A 24,300-nucleotide genomic window follows, 5' to 3' on the forward strand; every position below is an offset into this window, starting at 1 on the left:
AAGCCTGGACTCAGATGGGTCCACGGGCAGTGTTCCGGTTCTCTCCTCTGTTAGGTGCAGGCCAGGGATATTGCCAACCACCCTACAATGCACAGAACAGCTCCCTCCAACAAATTACCCAGTCCAAAGTGTCAGTGTCACTGATGATGAGGAACTCTGGTCGTGACTTTTCAAGACATGTGCTGCTTTATTCTTTTGACAATCCCAGGGGATGAAGAAACCACCTTTGGTCAGAATGAGACGATCCAGTTTCTAGTTTTAGCTCCAAGACTAACCATGTTTCTCACGCAGGTCCCATGGTGTCTGCTGTTTCTCACTCATGAAGTGGAAATAAGGATTCCCACCATGTGTTATAAACAAATATGGACCAATAGGGCTGGTTAACTCTGTGTGTGTGCTGGGGGTGAGGGGGATGACAGGCATGGGGCTGTGCACACTTCCAGCATGCGTGAGTCTCTGCACACGTGTGTGGACTCCTGCCATCTTCTCTGTGGTACAATGGTGTCCAGGTGATGTCTTCATGAATGGAAGGGTCAGTCAGTTTCTGGCACTCGTTGCTTGCATGTGAGGGGACATCTCTCTGTTGGATGCCAACAGAACTCCCTGGGCCACTGAAGGCTTGGGAACCCCCGCGCCTTCTGTGCCGGCTCTGAGCATTCAGAGGAGAGAGGCTCTCTTGTACAGAAGGCCTCTGAATCACCCCACTTGCCCCACAGACAGGAGGCCCCGAGGTCAGAGGTCAGAGGGTGGCACTTCCACAGAAGACAGTGCCACGTAGAGGTTAGGATGAAGGGTCTGGAGTCAGACAGGCCTGGGTTGAGTCTTGTTCTGCCACTCACCAGCTCTGCCCTTCGGGAAGGTGACTGACCTCTCCAGGCCTTGCTTGTCTCATCTGTAAAGTGAGATTAAACCCAACCTACCAAGCAGAGACCCTGGGGAGAGGCAATGGCACAGGGTACATGGAAGGGCCTGGCGCATAGTAGGCGTGCAACAAAAGGTGTTTATCCATTTTTCTTCCATCCCAGGAGGGTGCCAAGGCTGAAGGCTGGGATGCAGGAAAACTGGGTCTGGATAGAGTCACCCTCCAACTCCACTTTAGACCTCAGTTACCCCACATGTCAGTGAGGAAGCTGACCTGGAGGTCATGAAGAGTCCTCCCTCCTGCTTTGAAGGCTGTGAGCCCACCTCTCAGTCCTGCTCAGAGCCGGCGGTAGGTGCTGGCAACCCCTCCAAGGGCAAAAGGTTCTCCTGGGGGGAAGAGAATTTGAACCTGTAGAGGTGGGCTGGGGATCACAGAGACCACCTCACCACCACCCCCGCAGACACACACACACACACACTGGCTTGGACAGAAAGATTGGACTTGGGTGATTTGGGGGTGGGGACGCCAGTTGTTTTTCACTCTTGGTGGAAAGTTCCTCTCTGGAGAGGGGTTGCTAATGGGTGCTGTCACCATTCCTAAATTAGAGTTCAATCCACCGTGGTCAGTGTGGAACCAGCAAACGGCAATTTGCTTGTGTTTGCGGCTGGGAGCGATGAGGGCTGCCAGGGAGCAGCGTGTGCTCTGGGAAGAAACTTGCAGGGCAGGAACCAGCTCAGCCCTGGCCTGGCTGTGACTCTGGGCCACTCCTCCAGCCTCTGTGAACCCCCGGGTTCCTCATATGTAAAACATCAGACCTGAACTAGTTGGTGTCTAAGGGCCTTTTGAACTCTAGGATTCTATGCTATCATAATCATAATCTTGATAACAGCTAAAAAGTATTGAGCACTTACTTGGGTCCAGGACTATGCGAGACATTTTATATGGACAGAGGTTATTTCATTCAAGTTTCTCCGAGCCTCAGTTTCCCCTTATGTAAAGGAAGGCTGTTTCACTAGGTATTGGATCTCCAGGCTTCTTGTAGCTCTGTCACTTGCTGTAAGGAAGAAGCTGAGTGACCGGAGAGTGGCCTTTGAGCTCTGAAGAGGACAGGGTGAACTGAACTGCTTCAGTGGTCCTAAGCCCCTTCCCCCAAAAACTCTGTATCAGCTTCCATTGCTGATGAAAATTAAGGGCCAGCAAATACTTTCTGTAAAAGGCCAGAAGGTAAATATTTTAGGCTTTGAGGGCCACATTCCCCTGAGCCCCAGCCAGAAAGAAATTCTAGTTCCTCCCACAAGCCCTGCCAAGCACCTAGACCTTGGCCTTTTCTAAGCTCCAGCAATCAACAAGCATTTTTCAGCTCAGCCTCTGAGAAGTGATCACATCCCACTGGGACAGGAATGTCCTCACTGTATTATTAAGGAGACGGGCTCTGGTCACACTCAGTTCAAGAACAGTCCTGAGCAGAAACCATAAGTCCTGGTGGGATGGACCCCCACTGACCCTTTTCCACCTCCCAGTCTCTGCATGGTGTCTCCCGCTGCCTGGGACATTATTGCCCTGGATCCTCCCATGACTGTCTCCTTGTCATTTTGCAGATCTCAGCTCAAATCCCTTCTGAGAGGGGCCTTTGGGAACCACTCTACCACACACAGCTTCCTCCTATTCTCCATTGCCAGGACTTTCCAATTATTTCAGTGACCCCACAGTGAGAAATGCATTTGACATTGTGAGGCACACACACAACCGAAGCAAAGGTTCACAAAATAACATTTCTCCTTACTGCATGTCAGTCAATGATAGCTTACTCCCCGCCATTCCCTTTCATCCTATCCCAGTCCACCCTATCTCCTCCCTCCTGCCTTCCTCCCTGTTCTCTGCCATTCCCTGTAGGTCTGCCCCGTGGGTAAACACTCTGCCCAGAACCAGCAGAGTCATCCATTATCTCCCCCAGACAATTAGCAGCCTATTAAGGAACTCGATGCAAATGTGCACTAATTGACCCAAGACACAGCAGCTTCTGGAGGAGAAGGATCACTCCAGATGGCTTAATGATAGGGATTTAGAAGTCCCTTCAGAAGTCCCTCTTGGGGAAGAAAGTGATCTGCGCTTGGAGAAGGGCTGCCAGCTGCCTCATGGGTTGGCCAGTGGACTGGGTGACCTGCGCCTTGGGGCCCCTTCACCAAACCACTGGACAAGGGAGACTGTCAGTTCACCCCTTCATCCCTCTCCAACCCCTGACCCTTCCTACAACATGGCCTCTTCTCCGGAGCCCACAGTTTGGATATTTCATTGACATATACCTCAGTGGGTCTCTGCATTTTTTTTTTTTTTTTTTTTTTTTTTGAGACGGAGTCTTGCTCTGTCGCCCAGGCTGGAGTGCAGTGGCCGGATCTCAGCTCACTGCAAGCTCCGCCTCCCGGGTTCAGGCCTTTCTCCTGCCTCAGCCTCCCGAGTAGCTGGGACTACAGGCGCCCACCACCTCGCCCGGCTAGTTTTTTTGTATTTTTTAGTAGAGACAGGGTTTCACCGTGTTAGCCAGGATGGTCTCAATCTCCTGACCTCATGATCCGCCCGTCTCGGCCTCCCAAAGTGCTGGGATTACAGGCTTGAGCCACCGCACCCGGCCTGCATTTTCAAATATATGATTGTCCCCCCTTTTTAAATAGACTTTTAAAAAGCCATTTTAGGTTCATAGCAAAATTGAGCGGCAAGTACAGAAAGTTCCCATATAACCCCAGACCTTCCTCCAACAGCCTGCCCCTCCATCAACATCCCACACCAGAGTGGTCCATTTGTTACAGTGAATGAACCTACACTGACACATCATTATCACCCAAGTCCCCAGTGTCCATTAGTGCTCACTCTTGGTGTTATACTTTCTGTGGGTTTGGACAAATGTATAATGACATGTGTCCACCACTATAGTATCATACAGAGCAGTTTCACTGTCCTAAAAATCCTATACTCTACCTACTCACCCTCCCTCTAGCCCTCAGCAACCACTGATCTTTTTATTGTCTCCATAGTTTTGCCTTTTCCAGAATATCATATCTTTGGAATCGTACAGTGTGTAGCTTTTTCAGATTGGCTTCTTTCACTTGGTAATATGCATTTAAGTTTCCTCCATGTCAGTTAGCCCTGAATAATACTCCACTGTCTGGATGTACATATTCCTTTGGGTAGATTCCCATGAGCACGATTGCTGGATCGTATGGTAAGAGTAAGTTTTGTTTTATGAGTTGCCCTTTGAAGACTAACTGTAGCTTATTGAGCCCTTTTGGTGTATGTACCTAGCACCATAGTAAGAAAAGACAAATGAAAAGTTTTCTCATTCAGTGCTGTCTATAACCCTGGAAGGCTTGGTCCTACAAGATCAAGGACCCAAGGCTTTCTCAGGTCCTTTGTCTCTTTTTGTCTCGGTTCAGTGTCTCTTCTCTGCTCAGCTACTTTCTTCTCCTTCTTCTCTTTGCAGACTTAACTTTTGCTCTTTCTTTGGGCATCTGGTGACAGCTCCTGAGGCTACAGGTCCCTAGTCTAAGTGATCAGCAAAGATGTGAATGTCTCAAATCCCAACTCCATATTTCTGAGGCCAAGAATGGATTGACCCGTTTTAGATCTGAGCCTACCTATTATCCACCAGCAATGCCAGTGGGAAGGATAATATGCTGCAAACACAGCGCCTGGGGTCTGCCTCTGTAAGCAAGGGGTGGGTGTCACACACTAGACAGACTCCCCAAAATGTATCCTCCACACCTACCTTAGGTAGTCATCAATCATGCACCAACTCATTGAATCTTTATCTTTTTCTGAAGTCTGGGCAAAGGGTGTTGTCATGAGAAGAGGTAAATGTTTTGTTTAGTTGGCCAAAGTTGTGGCAGAGAATAATTATCTACCAAGAAACTGTCATGACAGGTTTAGCATACGGTTAAGAGTGCAGGCCCCAGAGCCAGACTCCCTGGGCTGGAAGCCTGTTCCACCACTTCCTAGCTGTGTGACGCGGCACAGATGACTTAACTGCTCTGATTTCCTCATCTGTAAAACGGAGCAAACAAGTGGAACCTTTCTTATAGGGCTGTTGTAAGGATTACAAGTTACTCTCTAGACAGTGTCTGTCACATAGTTGGTGCTCAATAAATACTAGCCCATATTGTTATTACGATGCTATGTGTTTTAAAAACAGTAGCCCATTTAACCCTCCTGCCTTCCCAGTGAGGCAGGTGGATTGGCCCTATTTTGCAGGTGAGAAAACTAAGTAGCAGAGAGGCCCCTTGCTGAAGATCACACAGCCACCATGACCCTGAGGATGCAGGAGTGTGTGACTCTGGCCCTGAACCCTTTCCACGTTTCCTCTCCGTGGCCATTCCTGTCCACAGTGGCCCAGCCTGACTCCCTGCAACAAGCGAAGATGGCTGTAAAGATTGCCCATGGAGCAAGAGGCACTAGAGTCATTACCCAGAAAAACAAAATTTTAATATTTATTTATAATGGATACCATATGCTCCCTCTGATTTTTTTATTTAATTACATCATGGCAGATGGCTGGGTGTTAAAGGCCATTAAGCTAATGGCACTTTGCCTTCTCATTTATTTTCTTGAGTTTTGGGGAAGATAAATGAAAATGGACATGGTTGGCAGGCTGTGAGCACAGGGTAATGCTGAGTGAGTTTCCTTCCTGGGGACAGAGGGAAGTGTAGGGACCCAGGGGATTCTTTCTGGAGGTGGGGTGAGCGAGTGCAGAGGGCAACATACGGGTGTGCCTAGGAACTGGTGACGCTTTCCTGGTGTGTACATGCTTCCTGATCAAAAAAGTGGGAATGTTGTATCAAAGATTCTGCAGAATTGTTGCATCAAAGATATGCAGAACCACGATGTGTCCATCACAAGCACGATGGAATCACTAGACTACAGCACACCCACGAATGGAAGGGTGTGTCCCAGAGGGGGTCTACCACTGTACGGGGTGCAAAAGCCTTCCCTAGGGTTAGTTGGGTTAGTAAAATTCTGGATTTCTAAGACAATGAGTGAAAGGATTTGGCATTTATAATGGCATTTCTTCTCAGGCCGTTTCATTAAGTCTTTCACTTGCCAAATGACTGGTCCTCCAGCAAGAAGGGTGAGAAAGAACTTTGATTAAAGGAATTGGGGGTTATCTACCTGGAGAAGTGTTTAAGGCATGGCCGTCCATATCTTCAGGCTCAGAAAGGTTCCTTTCATCAAGGCTTGGATTCAACTGAGGGATCAGTGGTTAAGAGAGGGAATAGCTGCCTTTCTGGTCTGCATAGTGTCCGCCATGGCATCATGACACTGAGGCTCAGTTTTGCACTTGAATTCATGCTCCACTTTTTGTGTGCCTGGGAAAGTTACCTAATCTCTGTGAACCTTAGCTTCCTCATCTGTAAAGTGGATATAATATGCCAATGTCTCATCATTGTTAAAAGGTCCTATATTGCCTTCCAGGGATCTGTATAAAGATTTACATACAGGATGTTTATCATAGCATTACTTATTTAAAAGAGAGGGAAGACTGGAAATATTTTACATGTCTAATGATAAGGAAAAGGTTGAAAAACCATTGATATGATACCATTGATATGCTATGAATAAACCACATTGATTCCTATTCTAAGGAATCAACTATTCCAAGAAATAAATACCACTGATAAGTAGTTCATTTAGGAAATGAAGAGCACACTTACTCCTGTCCTTCCCTGAGTGGGGGAGTTAGACAGGGAAGGGAAGAAATCAATAAAGGGTGTGTTATTGAGTCATCTATTCCAGAGGGTGGTTGAGGTTAAGTCCCACTGGAGAAATATACACTTCAGAGTTATTCCAGCTGAGGAGCAAGGAAGCTGGGGCATTTATACACCAACTCCCATCAGTCATTTGTTGCAGCTGCTTCCAAATGTTAATATTCTCACATGCCTTCCCTGCACAAAATCATTCAAGGTGCTGGAGAAACCTCTCAGACAACCAGATAAGCATTCAGAATTTAACTGAATGTGGTGGGTGGGTGGGGCACGTACAGCATCTGTTACAGATCTACCAAACCAACCAAAAAGAAAAGGGCTGACAACATTAAGTGTTGGTGTGGATTTGGAGCAACAGGAATGCTCAAACTGTACTGGAGAAGTTATGACTACAGCAACCTTGGAAAAAAAAACTGGCATCTTTTAGGATAATCATAAGATGCTCATACAAAACAAACAAACAAACTAGTGCTTTCACTCCTAGGTATATATGCATCCTACATTAATTTTTATATACATGCATCAGGAGAGAGGTATGGGAATGTCTGCAGCAACTGGCAAGAGGAATCCATTCCACCCAAGCCACATGAGCTGAGAATTAATGAGGGAGAAATTCCATGAAAGAAAATGGAGTCCTTGTATCAGAACGAAGGGGCACTGAACAGGCAAAACCACATGTATTCTCCAGAAATTATTATAAGATGTAGCATTTTCACCTAATATATATAGATATGATATGATACATTTGTATATATTGACTTATTTAGTTCTTACACTAACCGTAGGAGATAAATTATATTACATCATCACTCTATTGATGGGGAAACTGATGCTCAAAGAAGTTAATGACCACCTCAAAGAATGATAGTGGGGATTAAAAGGCATAATGGGAATAAGATGACTGGCACATAGTAAGTGCTCAACAAACACCAGTGACTTCTGATATTTTTATTATTAGAACAAGACTGAAATTTTACCTGGGCTCCCCACTTTCTTGGAAACTTCCCAGATGAGTCTCCTACCCAGAACTCTTAAGAAATCAAACCTTCGTGAACCTGGTGTATCAGTAACTATTTCTTGGTGAAGCTTGGGTGGTCTGGGGTCAGTTGGCCGCTGGGTCTGCCCAGTCCCTCCAAACTACCTCTGCCCCCCAGATCAGGTGCTGGGGGTTGTAGAGAGGGAGTCAGCCCCCTACCCAGCCTCACAGGCTTCCATTCTGACCGACTCTAGCCTCTAGAACCTGGAAGGGGGAGGCACCCTTTTACTCCCAGGGGAGGTAAGGAACCACAGGGCAGGCTATGCCTCTGTTTTTCTTTCCCCTGCAGGGCAGCTCTCTCCCGCCCATCTACAAGTTGCAGCTCAACACCACAGCCTCATTCTGGTGCTAAAAATAGGCTGTGTTTAGACACTTTGAGGCTCCTGCTGGAAACATGAACTGCAGTAACCGAACGCTGCCACTCCCAAAAAGGGGGCCTCTCAGCCTCCTCCCTGTGGAAACTCATGCCAGCCCTGGGAGGGAGGCAGAGTAGAGGTTGTCCACCACATTTAACAGATGGGGAAACTGAGGCTCACAGATGTGTCATGTAAAATAAAAGGGGATGAAGTCGTGATAGCCAGCCCTGGGGATTGTCTCATCGAATCCTCCCCACACCTCTGGGAGGGACGTTCTATGGTTTACTTAACTTTATAGAGAGAAGATGGCAGCTCAGACAGATGAAGGGCCCTGTCTGGACCTCACACCTGTAAGTGAGTGACAGGAGGGGATGTTAATACAATTATGATCCTCAACGTGCTATGAACAAATGGAGACAGAGAGAAGTGACTTGCTGAAGGCCAACAGCCCCCATCTCATCTCACCCAGGGTTGTAGACACATCATCTGTGGATTGGGAAGAAACATCACACCTGCCTTGCAGCTATCCCAGAGGGAGGATATGGGAGAACGTAATATAAAACCTTCAAACACAGTGTCCAGCATATAGTAGGTATTCAACAAATTAGTTAGTTTCATTTCCCCATTCCCTTTGAGGCAGAATTTCTGTCTGGAGAGAGATAGCAGAAAGAGACACAATGACAGATAGACTAGAGACTTGGAGAGATAGAGACGGAGAGAGCAGCAGGAGGGAGAGAATGACAGATGGATGTGGGAGGCAGGGGAGTCTGGGATACCTTTGAGGACATGGGGCTATGGCTCAGCTGAATCTCAGAACCCCTGAACCCCAGAACCACCCAGTGCTGAGTAACACAAGATGCTGCCTCCACAGAGCCCTGGATTTACAGTTCTCCAAGGCTGTCACCTGAGTGTTTTGGCCAGTGTGTGAAGCCATGGTTGTACGTTTGAGCCCTGGGAGGATAAACCTGACTCTTTTTACTTATTTTTCTCTACCAGTGTTTCTTGGGACCCTCCTATGTACCAAATAGCCTTATCACCTCCATGGGGCTCAGATTCCAGGGGGCTCTTCCTCCGGGTAAGCCCCCGCCTCCTGCTAGCACCGGCAAGATGCTGTGGGGTGGCTCAGTTCAGCACCTTCCCTCCCCAGGAGGAAAGGGAGCTCTGAAAGTGGGGTGTGGGCACAACCCCCCTCCACATCCCTCCAGCAGATCTCCTTCACTTTCCACATCACCCATGCCTCAGTCTCTTTCTGTTCCCTGCCAGCCCCTAATGAGCTCATTATCCTCTTAAAGCCCATTTGGCACCCACTTAGAGAAGAGATGTGTTGGAATATGAAAGAATGAAGAGGGAACAATGAAAAAGGACTAGACCCAGAAATATCCTCAGAGAGGCAGAAAGCCACAGGGAACACTACAGCTGAAAACTTTGCTGTCTCCACGACAGCAAATGTGCTGAGGTGGCAAATGGCTTTCAAGTGTCTCACATGTGCCCCTGAGGGGGCGAGGGTGGCACTTATCTTGAGCATCTCCTGTGCATCAGGTATTCCTCCTACAATGTTTAATCCAGTCCTTCCAGCAATATACTTTTTAGGGGAGAAGTCAAGATCCTTTAGGCCACTTTACACGTGAGGAAACTGAGTCTTGCTGAGAAGAGATGTCTTGCCCCAGTCACTCACCTGGGGGAATGGAAGAGGCAGGATTTGAACCCAGGTCTGTTTGCCTGTGGAATCCACCTCTGTTCTTGCCTGAGTGCCTCTGGAAGGGCTGGTGTCCCCTTGCCCATCCCACGAGGACTGCTGGCTTTTTCTCATCCCAGCCCAGCGGCAGAAACATCTGGCACATGTGTTGGCACGACCATGAAACGTCAGTGGATTCTCATGTGCGTTGTTAAGACATAGTCCCGACTCCTGAGCTTGGCATCCAAGGCTTCCCATGGTCTGGCTCCTGCCCACCGCTTGGCTATATTCCCAGCCCACAGTCCCCCAGGCTCCTTTGTTTCTTCCCCCTCAGTGATGTACCCTTATGTGGGCTGTTCCTCTTCCCTGGGCTAACCTTCTGTTGCTCCTTCACCCAGAGAATTTTGACTCCTTTTGCAAGACCTGCTGGCTTAAAGACTCCTGCCTGGGGAAGCCCTCTATGGTCCCCCCAGGCAGTTGCAGATAAAATATATAAATATAATATCTAAAATATATTTATATGTATATATATATGTACAGTTGTTTGTTTGTTTTTTCTAAGATGGCGTCTAGCCCAATCACCCAGGCTGGAGTGCAGTGGTGCTATCTTGGCTCACTGAAAGCTCCGCCTCTTGGGTTCACACCATTCTCCTGCCTCAGCCTCCCGAGTAGCTGGGACTACAGCCGCCCACCACTATGCCTGGCTAATTTTTTTTGTATTTTTAGTAGGGACGGGGTTTCACCGTGTTAGCCAGGATGGTCTCGGTCTCCTGACCTCGTGATCCGCCCATCTCGGCCTCCCAAAGTGCTAGGATTACAGGCATGAGCCACCGCGCCCGGCCCCCCCACCCTAATATTTCAAGCCAAATTCTGGGAGCTTATGTGCAAGGGCTTTTTTTTTTCTGGGCATATATCTATAGTTGTCGTGAGATCCTCAAAGAGTTACAAGATCAGAATAGACATATGGTTAGGAATATAGGCTTTGAAATCAGGTGGCATTGGGTTTACCACCCTGCTGCCACTTACTAGCTCTGTGACCCTGAACAAGTTACCTAATCTCTCTGATACTCATTCCCCTCTTGTGTAAAAATAGATACACGTCTCCCTCATAGAACTGTTTAAATGAGAGTATTTATATGTGTAGAAGAATGTCTGGCATGTATTAAGTGTTCAATAAACATTAACTATAATATTGACTGCTGTATATTATACACACATCTACTATGGGATTTATCATTGTCTGTCTAGCACAGTAATTGTTTACATTTCTTTCTCCCTCAGTTGACTCTGAATTCTCTGAAAGCAGGGACTGTGAATTATTTATTCCTGCATCTCAAGCACACACATAGTAGGCAATCAGCATATGTTTTTAAATAAATGAAAGAATGAGTGGATGACTGGATGGGTAGAGAGTTGGATGGATGGATGGGCTGCTTTAGTTCAGATAAATAGATGAATGAATGTATAGTTGGACAGATTAATGAATAGATGAATAGTAGGTGGATGGATGGCTCAATGAATAGATGGATAGGTGAACTGCTGGAAGACAAATGGATGGATGGATGGATGGATGGGTGGGTGGATGGATGGATGCATGGCTTAATGAATGGGTGAGTAGGTGGACTGATGGATGACAGACAGATGGATAGATGGATGGCTTAATGAATGGGTGGGTAGGTAGACTGCTGGATGACAGACAGATGGATGGGTAGATGGATGGATGGATAGATGGATTAATGAATGGATGGGTGGGTGGATGCTGAATGATAGACAGATGAATGGTGGATGGATGCATGGATAGGTGGTTGGCTTAATGACTGGATGGGTAGGTGGACTGCTGGATGACAGACGGATGGATAGTTTGACTTTACAAAGGCATGAATTTTTGTCTGTTTTGTTCACTTATTTATTCCAAGTGCCTACGAGGGTGATTGGTGCATAGTATGTGCTCAGTACTTAGTTCTTGAACAAATGAGTTGGCGGACTACCTTAAACCACAGTTAAATGCTGACACTACTATCTGGATTAGGAGAGTATGTTACAATTTGTATCTTCCATTGACTGACTATGGAATCTCAGGCGTTGGCTAAGATGGTCATGGAGCCCCCTGCTGGTGGTAATATGAAAAAGCATTGCCTAAATGGAGTTTCCTGTTTTCTCATTTACATTCTATTTTTCCTCTTGACTGATGATCCTGAACATTTACTCATAAAGCTGTGGTTCTCAACCCTCCATGCTCATAACCATTATCTGAGAGCACCTGGTTACAGCTGTGGGTTGGAAAGGTCAGGAATAGATATTCACCAGGCTCTCAGGTGATTCTGAATCAGTTGTTTCTCAGACCCACATCTGGGAGACCCTGACAAAGGGTGAGGGTCTCACCCTTTGGTAACTGGGAGGTAACTGGGAGGCTGTTGGTAACTGGGAGGCTGTGAGGATCGGCTACTGTTTGGGGAGCTGTCTCTGAATTCTCAAGTGATGTCCAGACTATGTGGGAAAGAGGCAGAGTCAAAGAGGCACTGGTTAAGAGCTGTGATTTGCAATTTGGACTGTCCTGGGTTCAGATCCCAGCTCCATCACTCACCGGCTGTGTGAACTCCTTTTCCTCATCTGTAAGGTAGGGAAATAGTTACCTCCCATAGGAATGTTGGGAGGAATAAAGGAGACAGCAAGTGTAGATGGCTGGGCACAAAGCTGATCACATGGTAGACACTCAATAAACACTGAGTGGACAAATATGCTGCTAAATAACCCTATTTTCCTTCTTTTTCCTTTTCTTCCTTGGATAGAGGAGAGGGGCTATGGATTTTATTTTTCCCACTAGAATGTGAGCTCTGTGAAAGAGGGGATTTTGCCTCTCCTGCTCACAGCTTAATTTCCAGCACCTAGGACAGTGCCTCACACAAAGTAGGTCTCACTATTTGTTGGGGAAAAAAAAAATGAATGAACCTGGTTTGGTTCAGAATTGCCCAGGTTCAGCAGGTAGTCCAGCAAGGACCTTGAAAGTGCTTTTCGGACTTAAGGTAATCCTTGGATCAGTGTATATTTGACAAATATATAGTAAGTATGGAGCAAAGCAAACCACTGGCCCATGAGAACCTGTGCTTGTCCAAGATGAAGTTTGTCCCCAAATCAGGGCCCACTAGGATCCAGGCCCCCAAATTCCCAGTTTGGTGTCAAGAAAAAGGCAGTGTTCTGGAAGACTCAGGGATGCTCTTTATCCGACACTGCTCTTAAGCCTTTTCATGCCATTGGTGGTTTCCTCCCTCTCCAGGCCTCTGCATTTCCCTCTAGGATGCTCAAGAACCCTGTGGGTTCTGTGCTTTGGTGAAGGGGCTTCTCATGCCTGTGTCTCCGCTGTTTTGCAGGTGGCATCCCTGAATCCTGACTGGATGGAAGCCCACCAGCTTCTGTTCCCATGAGGTAGAAAGGCCAAGCTTGGTCTTCAGCTGGGGAAGAGGCCAGAAACAAGGCCCCTGGCGAAATAACCCAGATCCATTGGCCTGAGGAGCAGAGAAAGGGTGAGAAGTGAACTGCAGCTGCTGGTAACCCTCAGAAACCTTCTCTGATTGCTATTCTCACAGTTCTTTGGGAAGACTCTGAAGTGAAGAACAATATGTAGGAAAATGGGACCAACTCATGTGTGTTCTGAGCCTCAAAACCCCTTTCTTGGCGCAAAGAAGCTCACCTTGAGTTTGGGAGGGCTGGTAAGCTCCATCCTTTCTCATGACCTCAGCCAAGCATTGAACTTGCCCTCCCCTTCTGGCCTTGGTGATCACTTTTTCGGGAAAAGTGAGACTGAGGACCCCCAGGTGTTCCATCCCTAAGAAAAGCTTGGGAAACCAAGCCCCTTCCATCCCCTCCCAAGCACCCCAGCCAAGCCCCAGAGAGCCAGTCCGGAATGATCCCGCTATGGCCAAGCTCTGGTTCAAATTCCAGCGGTACTTCCGCCGGAAACCTGTGCGCTTCTTTACTTTCCTGGCACTCTACCTGACTGCCGGGAGCCTTGTCTTCCTTCACTCTGGCTTTGTGGGCCAGCCCGCTGTCTCGGGGAACCAGGCGAACCCTGCGGCCGCAGGAGGCCCGGCTGAGGGTGCTGAGCTGCCCTTCTTAGGCGACATGCATCTGGGCAGAGGTTTCCGGGACACCGGTGAAGCCTCGAGCATCGCTCGCAGGTACGGACCCTGGTTCAAGGGCAAGGATGGGAATGAGAGAGCCAAGCTTGGCGACTACGGTGGAGCCTGGAGCCGAGCCCTCAAGGGGAGAGTTGTCCGGGAGAAGGAGGAAGAGCGAGGTAAGAGCGAGGAACATCTGGACACTGAGGGGTTGGGGAGAAGGGAGGAGATACTAACAATATAATAACAGCTGTCAGTTTTCAGTGTTTAATAGGAACCAGCTGTCATATAGTTGTAGCTATAAATAAATAGTGCCTTCCATTATCATCCCCATTGCACAGAGGAGAAAATTGAAGCTCAGAGGGATGAAGCAGCTTGCCCAAGGTCACACAGCTTGTCAACAGGCAAGTTTGGATTTAAATTCCACATCTATCAGAGGTCAAAGTCTGACTCTCCCCTGCAGCCTTTCACAGTCCTTGTTAAATATACATGAAAATAAAAACAGTCAGCATTTATTGGGTACTTACTAGGCACCAGTACTGTTTCCAAGCACTTTACATATGTAGAAACATCACAACTCTAGGTGATATATTTTATTTATTCCCATTTTAAAGATGAGGAAAGTGAGGTACCAAGAGCACAAGATTACACAGATAAGTGGCAGAGCTTCTGCTCCACCAGACTGTCTCTCAGTCCGTCTTGCTGGGTCCCTTGGTGATGGATCCCAGGGGACACCATTGCCCTCGATAGACTTCATTGCATTTTCTCGGCCATTTATAATCTAAAAAGGCTTTTCTTCATGAGTGCACCACCTTATTTGATTTTCACTGCACTTCATGGGCTTAAACAAGGCCCCTATGATCCTGTGCCCAGTTAACAGATGTGGAAACCAAGGCTTGAAGAAGGGAAGATACTTGCTCAAAGCTGCGCAGCTGGTCAGCAGCAGGAATGGAGTTTAAATCTGGCCTGAACACTCAGTTTTCTAAGGCTGTCTCCTAGAGTCCACTGGCATCTACCCATCCAATCAGCATGCTAGGGAGGAACCCACAACCCCTACAATTCATGAGATTAACACAAATGGACATTTCAGAAATCTGGGCCAGATGGTTTGGGAGAATAAACTACCAATCAAGGCAGATGGAAAACTTCACTAGCCTTTGTGTTCTACTGTGATTCAACTCATAAAAAACCCTTCTCCTACTGTGGAAGGGAGCAGGATTAATGCAACACATTCTCCTGCCCCAGTCTCCCCCTCCCCCTGGCCTTGGAACCATCTAGAAGACTCTATCTTTCTGCCCTTAGGAATTTCCTAGACTTCTGCCTCTTCAAGAACCAATGTTCACAGGGAGGCAAAGGAGATGTTGGAGGTGGCAGAATGGATCAGGGGATGTGGATTCATATTCCAGCTCCACCCCCACCAGCCATGTGGCCCAGGCAAATGGTTTTACCTTTTCAGGACTCAGTTTTGAAATCTGTAAAATGGGGATTTTACTGGATGCTCCTGAGAGTTCAACGAAACAAGAGTCATGAAAGCCTAGCACTGAGTAGGTGCTTAGAGGTACTCAGGAAGTGCTCCTGGGATCTCCCTGGGGATCATCTTATAGATGTAGGTGAGATGTGAGGTGCTGCACCCCAGCCACTCCAGACTCCATTCTGGACTTTGAAAGCCCCAAAGTCCTTGCCAGCTTACACCTTGGGATATGCTCCCCATAATGCTTAGGACAAATTCCAGACCCCTCCCATAGTCCAACTCTCCAACCTCATCTTATAACCCCACTCCCCTCATCATGCTCTGCCCCACTGTCCCTGCAGTTCATTGAACACACCAAGCCTGTTTCTACCTTAAGATCTCTGTATATGCAGTGCCTTCTATCTTTGGATGCCATCTCCCCAGATGTTTGCACAGCTTCCTTCTTCCTTTCCTTCAAGTCTTCAATCAAACCTCACTTTCCCATAGAGACTGTCCCAGAGCATCCTAACTCAAATAACCCCACTTCCTACCCAGTCACAACCACATTCCCCGACTCTATTTTCATCATAACACTGAACACCATCTGAAAGCATCTCATTTACGTGTTTGCCTCTTTGTTTAAGATCAGCCTGTTCTACTGGACTGTCACCTCCAGGAGGGCAGGGCTATTGCCTGTCTGTATTCTATCAGCACCCAGGACAGCACCTGGCTCAGTGCTGTTGCTGAATACCTATTTGTTGAATGGGTGAATGACTGGATGAATAAACGAATGAATGCCTATCCCTCTGCCTGGAGTACCTTTACAGGGTTAGCTCTACTCTTCCTCCAAGTCTCAGCTTTGCTAATCTTCAAGAAATTTTCCCTGATCCCCTTACAGACTTGATCAAATGTTCCTCCTCTATGCTCCCTGACATGGCACTTATATTAATGGCAATTGTGTATGTTTGTCCACGTCCCCTGATAGAATATGAATTCCTTGTGGCGTAGATGATACAGAAATGACGTTGTCTCTTATTTGTTGTAACAATGAAATACTGTCATCAATACCGCTAATAATAATTAACATTTCTTGAGTACCTACTTTGCACCAACCACTTGTCTATTTGCTTTTCATGTATTATTTGAATGAAATGATATATGTAACATGCTTATAATATCCTCTGGCTTATAATAATAGGTCACTTAATAGTTGCTGTCCTTGTTATTTGTAGTAATATTAGCTGATATCTAGTGAATGATCATTACAGGCTAGACCACGTTATGTGTTTCATTGACTCATTCAATTACTACAACTCAGTAAGTTAGGGATTGTTATTCCATTTCAGAGATGGCAAAACTGAGATCCAGAAAGAAATCACTTACCCTAGTTTACATAGGTCAATAGTGGAAGAACCAAGGTTTAAAGCAAGGTCTGTTTAATTCCAAAGCTTGTGGGCATTCTTCTATACCATGCCAATTGCACCCCCACCATGCCTTATCCAGCAATCTTATATATTTTATGAAGTGCAGAGAGAAGGAAGAGAAAATAAGAACATAGCCCCGAGGCCAGGGCTCTCAGCAGACAGCCTTTGGAATCAGGCAGTGTTATTAAGAAAACACAAATCCAGCCTGTCCTTGATTAACTTATTCAGAGTTCAGCGAGGAAAGACAACATATTAGATTAACGCTAATAAAAATGAGACATTTCTCCGACCTGACGCTAAACTCATTTGGTTTTCTCCAAAGCTGGCGAGGGCTCTGCTTGATGCAGTGATGCAGGACTCAAGCTGTAGAGGATTCAGAGCCCATCATGGCCCAGGAGTGGGAGGCGAGGAGCTGCACCCAGGCTGGGCTAAGGCTGGGCAGGAGTCTGAGTTCCTTGGTGTGACTGACACCTACCATACGCCAGTCATTTACCTAGGACTGTCTAGGTTCACATGACCCTGTGAGAGCCTGTACTTTGAGTAGCCAAATCAGGGTTCAAATCCCAGTCCTGCAACTTGCTGGCTGTGCAGCCTTGGGCAGGTCGCTCCACCTTTCTGACACGCCATTTCCTCTTTGGGATAAAAAGTACTTAACATCAGATGACATTGTGATGATTACATAAGGTAAATTCAGCGTGTGCTCTCTAAGTGCCAGTGCTATTCAAAGCATTTACATCTATTACATCACATAATCCTCATAGTAATGAAGGAAGATAGACACTGTTATTAACTCCATCTTACAGGAGGGAAACTCAGGCACAGAGAAGTTAAGTAACTTGCCCAAGATTACCCACCTGGGGGAGGTAGCAAACCAGTATGTGAACCCAGGTGTTGTGAGTCTCACACCTGAACCTCAACCACTACATCACGTCACTTCTTAGTGTACAGAAAGTACATGCCAGCTATTATTATTATAATAAGCTGGCATGCCACCTTAATACATGCCAGTTATTATTATATGTACTGTAATTTTGCAGGAGAAAATGGGGGAATAGAGGTAACGTGACTTTCCTAAAGTCACACAGCTAATCTGGGGCAGAGCCAGGAGCCAAACCCACTTTGACTTCAAAGGCTGTGCTGCTTCTATTTCCATGAGATTATAGAGAGGCTTGGGCTGGGTGTGAAGGTGGTCATGGGAAGATTTAGTCTGCATTTTTTTGGAAGGATAGCAGGAGCACCCACTTCCCATCTCCTCCAGCTGAAGATACAATGGCTGCAGGTTACTAAAGTGCTCTGTGTCAGGGACTGTTTGTCCATATTCTCCTTTCAACTTCATATCAGGTAAAAATATTGAGTGCCATTTCATGGATGAAGAAACAGAGACTCAGAGAGGTTCAATTATTTGCCCAATATCATACAGCTGCCAAGAGGCAGAGCTGACCCCAGCCCAATTTGATCAGAGTCCAAAGCCCTTATTCTTAACCACTGGACTTATACTACCTCTTTCTTAAAATATATGATCTCTAACTCCATTCATTCATTTATTCATTCATTCATTCCATATTTATCAAACACCTACTACATGCCCAGATCTTTGCTGGGAGGTGGAGATACAGGAATGATTCAAGCACAGGTTGTGAATATTCCTCAGAGGAAAAAGCTGTGCTTTTCCCCATTGTAGCACCTTTTCATTTCATTACAAATTCTTCTACAATAATCCAAAATTATTTCTAATTTGAAAAAAATAATAGACAATACCAACAAAATTTAGAAGAGTTTTGGGGGACTCAAAAGGAGGGACCCCATTCAGTCATGGGGTATCATAGCTGGCTTTCTGGGAGAGGAGATGGGTAAGCTTAGTATGTAGGATCCTTAGGCCTTGACCAAAGTGAGTGGTGCATCCCTTCTGCCCTGGGAAAGCCTAGATATGAGCAGGAAATTCCATCACCGGTACAAAGAAACCCGGGCAGCACTGGGTGTTCTTCTGGAGGGACCACCTTCCAGGGTTTCAGAGAATTCCCAGAAGGAGAAAAATTGTTTCTTGTGTCTTCCTTCTGTGTCAGACCCTGTGATAGCTCAATGCATCAAATTAATGTTACTTAGGCCACTCTTAACAATATCTTTGTATTAGCTTTCTCAGGCTGCTATAACAAAGTATCACACACTGGGCGGCTTGAATAACAGATATCTATTCTCTCACAGTTCTGGAGGCCAGAAATCTGAAGTCAGGGTGTTGGTAGGGCCATGCGCTCTCAAAGGCTCAAAGGGAGACCCTGTTCCATGCCTTTCTCCTGGTTTCCAGTGTTCTCGGCCATCCTCAGCAACCCCTGGCTTGCAGCCACATTACTCCAGTCTCTGCTTCCGTTTTCACATGACCATCTCCTTTGTGTCTGTGTCTTCATATAGCCTTCATCCACCTCTGTGTCTTCATATAGCCATCTCGTTATAAGGACACCAATCATATTGGATTGGGACCCAACCTACTCTTTAGCCTCATAACAAAATTCCATCTGCAATGACCCTATTTCCAAATAAGGCCACATTCTAAGGAACTGGGAGTCAAGACTTCAACATGTCATTTGGGGGGTGGGGGGCCACAGGGCACACAATTCAGCGTAACAACCCTAGTTGAATTTTTGCTCCCACTTTTCAGGTGGAGAACTGCACCTCCAAGAGCTTGAGTAATATTTGAGGCTATTGCAGCATCATGTGTGAGATTTGAACCCAGATCTGGTTGACTCCAGTACAGCGTGAGGCCTCCTGTTTGTGAATCTGTTCACAAATTATAAATCAGAGGCATACAAATTAGTTCATGTTTAGCTACCCTTTTAACAAATCACCTTCATCGAAGAGAGCAAAATTTCATGAAAAGATTAATTGAAGCAAAAGAAAAAAGTAAAGGGGAAAAAAAACTACCACCAGGAGAGTTCTTTTCAGATGCTGGTTTCTGTACTGGAGATAAATAGCCCAACTGGAGTGACTTTGCCATTTCAGCAGTCTTCGGACCGCTGTGGAGATGAGCTGATAGATTGTGTGAACTCGGCCATTAATCCACCCTCAAGTGGCCTGTGATTTTGTCACTGTTTTACATATCTGACCTCCTGTCTCTGAGAGATTCTGCTACCACAGCAGGATTTGAAGGTGGAGCCCTGAGGAATGGCTGAAGAGGACTTTAGCGGGCTGGCAGTAACCATGCTAATGAGCTCAGCAGGGTGATACAACTCTGAGGACAGGAACCATGGTTGTATTGGTCGCAGCCTGCACCAAAGGTCTGTGGGAAAGGGGTCACCAGATCTTTCCCAGGACAGGAGGGACACTGGCTCAATATTGATATCCTGATCCATGGAGCTCAGCCCATTAATCAGGCCATGATGCATAACATGCCTGCGTTTTCCAAAAGCATTAATAAAGGACTATGTATCTTCCTCTCCCTCCTGTTGACAGATAAGGAAACAGAGGGTCATTCATTCATTCAACAAGTCTTTGAGCACCTGTTGTGTGGGACATCTCAGCCTGATGCCTGGTCTGGTGCGAGGGTGAGGAAGGGGATAGAACACCATTTAAAAGCCCAGGCTTATAAAAAAGAATAAGATCATGTTTCTTGCAGGAACATGGATGGATCTGAAGGCCATTATTCTTAGCAAACTAATGCAGGAACAGAAAACCAAATACCGCATGTTTCCACTTTTAAGTGGGAGCTAAATGATGAGAACACATGGACACAAAGAGGGGAACAACAGACACTGGAGACTACTTGAAGGTGCAGGGCGGGAGGAGGGAGAAGAGGAGAAAATATAACTATTGGGTACTACGCTTAATACCTGGGTAACAAAGTAATTTGTACAACAAACCTCGTGACACGAGTTTACCTATATAACAAACCTGCACATGTACCCTGCACTTAAAATAAAGCTTAAAAATAAATAACTAAAAGCCCAGGCTTTCGGGAAGATGGACCTATGGTAAAAACCCCAGATCTTCTCCCAAGAAACCACCCCACTTCCCAGCTCCATCCTCCTCCTGGGCAGGTCTCTCTGGGGAGACACCTCCTCCCAATCGTGGACTCAGTGTGGCATATAGGAAGGGGCAACTTTGAATAGATAGACCTGGGCATGGATTTGGTCTGAGACCCTCACTGTGGGGTGGACTCAGGCAAGTTGCTAAGCTTGAGTATCAGTGTAGTAGTTACTGTTCCCCCACATCCTGGTGCCAAGGGACAAAAATCCACCTTGAACCAGCTTAAGCTAAAGATGAAAATGCATTGTGTCATGTCATCAAACTACAGCAGTGGCTCTGCTGGACTGGATTTTTTAAATGAATAATTGGTGGCCTTCTTCCTGTCACTCTCATCTCTGCTCTTCTATGCCTTGGCTTGTTTGTTCTCCTACACAGACTGGCCTTGGTGCCAGGGATTGGGCTGGTGGTAGCTCTGGGGTTATAGCACCTGGGAGAGGCAGATTTCTTTCTCCCAGCTTTACTCTCTCAGAATGCAACAAATGGGTCATGTGTCCTTCCTTGAAGCAATCACTGGCTGCTGGGATGGGCAATATGTTTGACCCTGCCAAGGTCATCACGTCTCCTGTGGTCAGGGAAAGTAAGGTCTGCTGATGGAAAAACCTATCTAGAGCAGATGCTTTGAAGGCACAAACAGTCCACTACAGTCCACCCCTTCACTCCATGGTGGACATGCAATGGACATACCCACATACATCTTTACTCCCATTAATTTGCTTACAAAAATCTTATCTAACATGACCACTGTTCCATAGGTAGCCAAATGTGCCTATCCTCACCTTAAGGTGAAGTCACCCAAAGTCCTATGACATCCAACTTCAAGCCCAGCATTTCTGCAGCATGAGCATTCCTCCTCTTCAGGTGTTGGGGTGACCAAAGAGAAATGAAACTTCCTCAAGTGTAAGATGGTTGGAGGACAGACCTGGGCTTTAATTTGAAGTCAAATGCTACAAGCTGTAGGTACGTGGGCAGATGACATAGGTTCCCATTGCATTTTGAAAAGAGGAAAAGCAGATGTAACATGAGTAGTTACCAGTCAGAACACACACCATATTCCCAAACTAAGACGTGCTTCTAAGGTAAACAGAAGAGTCACTATGATCAGTTCCCTCATCTCTAAAATGGGTTCATAAGAAGTTTGTGAAGATTGAATTTTTAAAACATGAGACATGGCCCACAGTAAATGAGATAGCACGTAGTAGGTGTTCAATACATGAGTTTTGTCTCCTCTGTTTCTGTCTTTGTCTCTCTCTGTCATACACACACACACCACACACACACACACACACACACACACATACACACAATCTGCTGATCTGATGACAAAGACCTCAGGCCACCAAAATAAACCAAACTTTACCTCCTCTCTTCCCTTCCTTCTCTTCCCTCCCTACTCCATCATCCCTCCTTCCTTCCTTTTCTTCCTTCTCGTTCTCCCTCCAGCACCCTCTATTTTTCCCTCCCGCCTATCCTACAGTGCATCTTTAGACACTCAGTCCTCTAGGGAATGGCTGAATTGAAGTTAGTGTGCAGCCCTTGACCACATGGCCACAGAGTGCTCTCTCCCAGCTCAGGTATGAACAGCATTCGTGCTCCAAGTCAAGGGCTGTGACTCCCATCTGTGGTGGGAGGGGCACGCGCTGTTGAACAAGCACAGAGACAAGACCTGGGCTTCTCCAGGGCTGTCACTGTCTGGTGTGCCTGCTCCAGGGAGGCAATGTTTCTTTTAAAGATGGACTCTTCTTAGTTGAGCAAATCACCTCTGTCTTATGAAGGAAATTCAAGGTGATCAGGTCAAGACACATCTCCAGCGGGGCTGAAAAAATAGTGCACTTAGCAGAGCTGTGTCCAGGGGAGTGATTGCTCAGTAATGAGCCTGCATTCTCTGCTAGATCCTGCTCTCCACCACAAGGAAGCGGGGAAAGAAGTTCACAGTTTAAACTAGACAGTGGTCTAGCCAAGGAAGCGATTCAGTGGCATTTAGTATTTTCTTCAATCATTCCATATAAGGGACATTTAATTCCAAGTGCTGGCTGGATCTTCGGTCTAACCTCCAGTTACTGATTTGGGGGTCTCGCAGACCTGGATTTAAACCTTTATTCTATGCACAATTAGCTGTGGGTCATAGGGAGGCCACTTCACCTTTCTGGGTCACTGTTAAATCATCTAAGATAAGAGCATGACAATGTCAATGTTCTCCACTTCACATGGGGGCATTACAAAGATCCCCCCACTCAAAAAGCAAGCAGTTCAGAACACAGGCTCTGAAGCCAGATTGCTTTGCTTCAATTCCGAATACACATGTATGAGCTGTGTTACTCTGAGCAAGTGACTTCTCCGGGCCCTTTTCTCTTCTGTATAAAATGGTAATAATATTCTCATAGGATCACTGTAAGGATGCAAGGAGACAATGTATGTAAAGCACTTACCAAAGTGAATGTCCAAATAATAATAATAATAATAATTTTAAAAACATATGGGAAAAGACATTATAAACTGTGAAGTGCTATTTTCATGTATGGGGGTTACTATTTACCATAAAGTACAGGGAAAATGTTTACTACTTGAAGAAAACTAAGTTATGATATATAATTGGATGGCTATTTCACTTTATTTAAAATTTTCCTTTGAATGGAAACATTCACTTTGACCCACAGTAGAGACAAACTGTAAAGTACTTTCCACAGCACTGTGAATGGCCAGTTTCTTATTCTATTCACCTTAGTTTGATGCCTATCATATGCAAGACACTATGGTAGAAACTTTTACATAAATCATTCTATTTTAACCTCATTGGATTGTTATTTTTGTTCCTGATTCAAATAAAGCTAGGTCTCTGAAAGGTTAACTGACTTAAACTTACTAGGCTTATGCTAGGAAGTAAACAAAGTGAAATGAGGACCTAGACCTTGAGATAGCTAAGTCCAGGGCACTTTCCAAGGAAAACTAAATGTCTTAAGGCAGCTTGTAGACACAGTAACATGTTATCAAATGTTAAGCCTCTTAGAGCTGTCTTAATGCAAGAAATAGGAAGCTGTGTTTGGTGCTTAGGGAGTGGCCTTGGCTTAGGTTCCTGGATGCCCAGCTGTCACTGGGTGACCTCAACGGCTTGGCTGCAGCCCACAGAAGGCTTCCCTCCTCTCTGTTGGTTTCCACTGCCCTGATTAGACCAGGTTCTGCCAAGACAAATGACTTTCACTCTCTCATGTCTGCCCAAAGGAAGGACTTGACATTAAAAGGTCAACAAGGTCACATAACCAGAGACACACTGGTGAGGCTTCCCCCTGTAACCCTTGCAGCTTTGTTCCCAGCCACCTCTGACTTTTTCCTTTCCCCAAAGCCAAGTACATCGGCTGCTACCTGGATGACACCCAGAGTCGGGCCCTTCGAGGAGTGTCCTTTTTTGACTACAAAAAGATGACCATCTTCCGTTGCCAGGACAACTGTGCTGAACGGTAGGGCCCCAGCATCCAAGACTTGTCCATTTCAGGCCCTTCCTTCTAAGATTCCTGCCTGTGGCATTCTTTGCCCTGCTATGGGAGGGTGTGTTGAAGGGTGAGCACGTGACCACAGGAAAGGTTGATGCAAAGGTGTGTATGCATTGTGTGTATGTGCATG

The 24,300-nt window shown here is 46.2% G+C and overlaps 1 protein-coding gene across 9 annotated transcripts in view; it reads left to right on the forward strand.

Moving 5' to 3' along the window:
* WSCD2 (WSC domain containing 2) overlaps positions 1-24,300 on the forward strand; it is a 125,669-nt gene that overhangs the window by 52,926 nt on the left and 48,443 nt on the right. For 6 of the 9 annotated variants that reach the window (XM_077954857.1, XM_077954855.1, XM_015152684.3 and 3 more), the window contains 2 exons: positions 13,048-13,973; positions 24,023-24,137. In XM_077954857.1, coding sequence (XP_077810983.1) covers positions 13,592-13,973; positions 24,023-24,137 — 497 coding nt within the window. In that variant the 5' untranslated portion in view covers positions 13,048-13,591. The remainder of the gene's footprint in view (positions 1-13,047; positions 13,974-24,022; positions 24,138-24,300) is intronic. The other 3 variants (XM_077954859.1, XM_028829832.2, XM_077954860.1) reach the window with 1 other exon arrangement.

The sequence above is a fragment of the Macaca mulatta genome, chromosome 11 (genome assembly GCF_049350105.2).
Source record: "Macaca mulatta isolate MMU2019108-1 chromosome 11, T2T-MMU8v2.0, whole genome shotgun sequence".
Lineage (NCBI taxonomy): Eukaryota > Metazoa > Chordata > Mammalia > Primates > Cercopithecidae > Macaca > Macaca mulatta.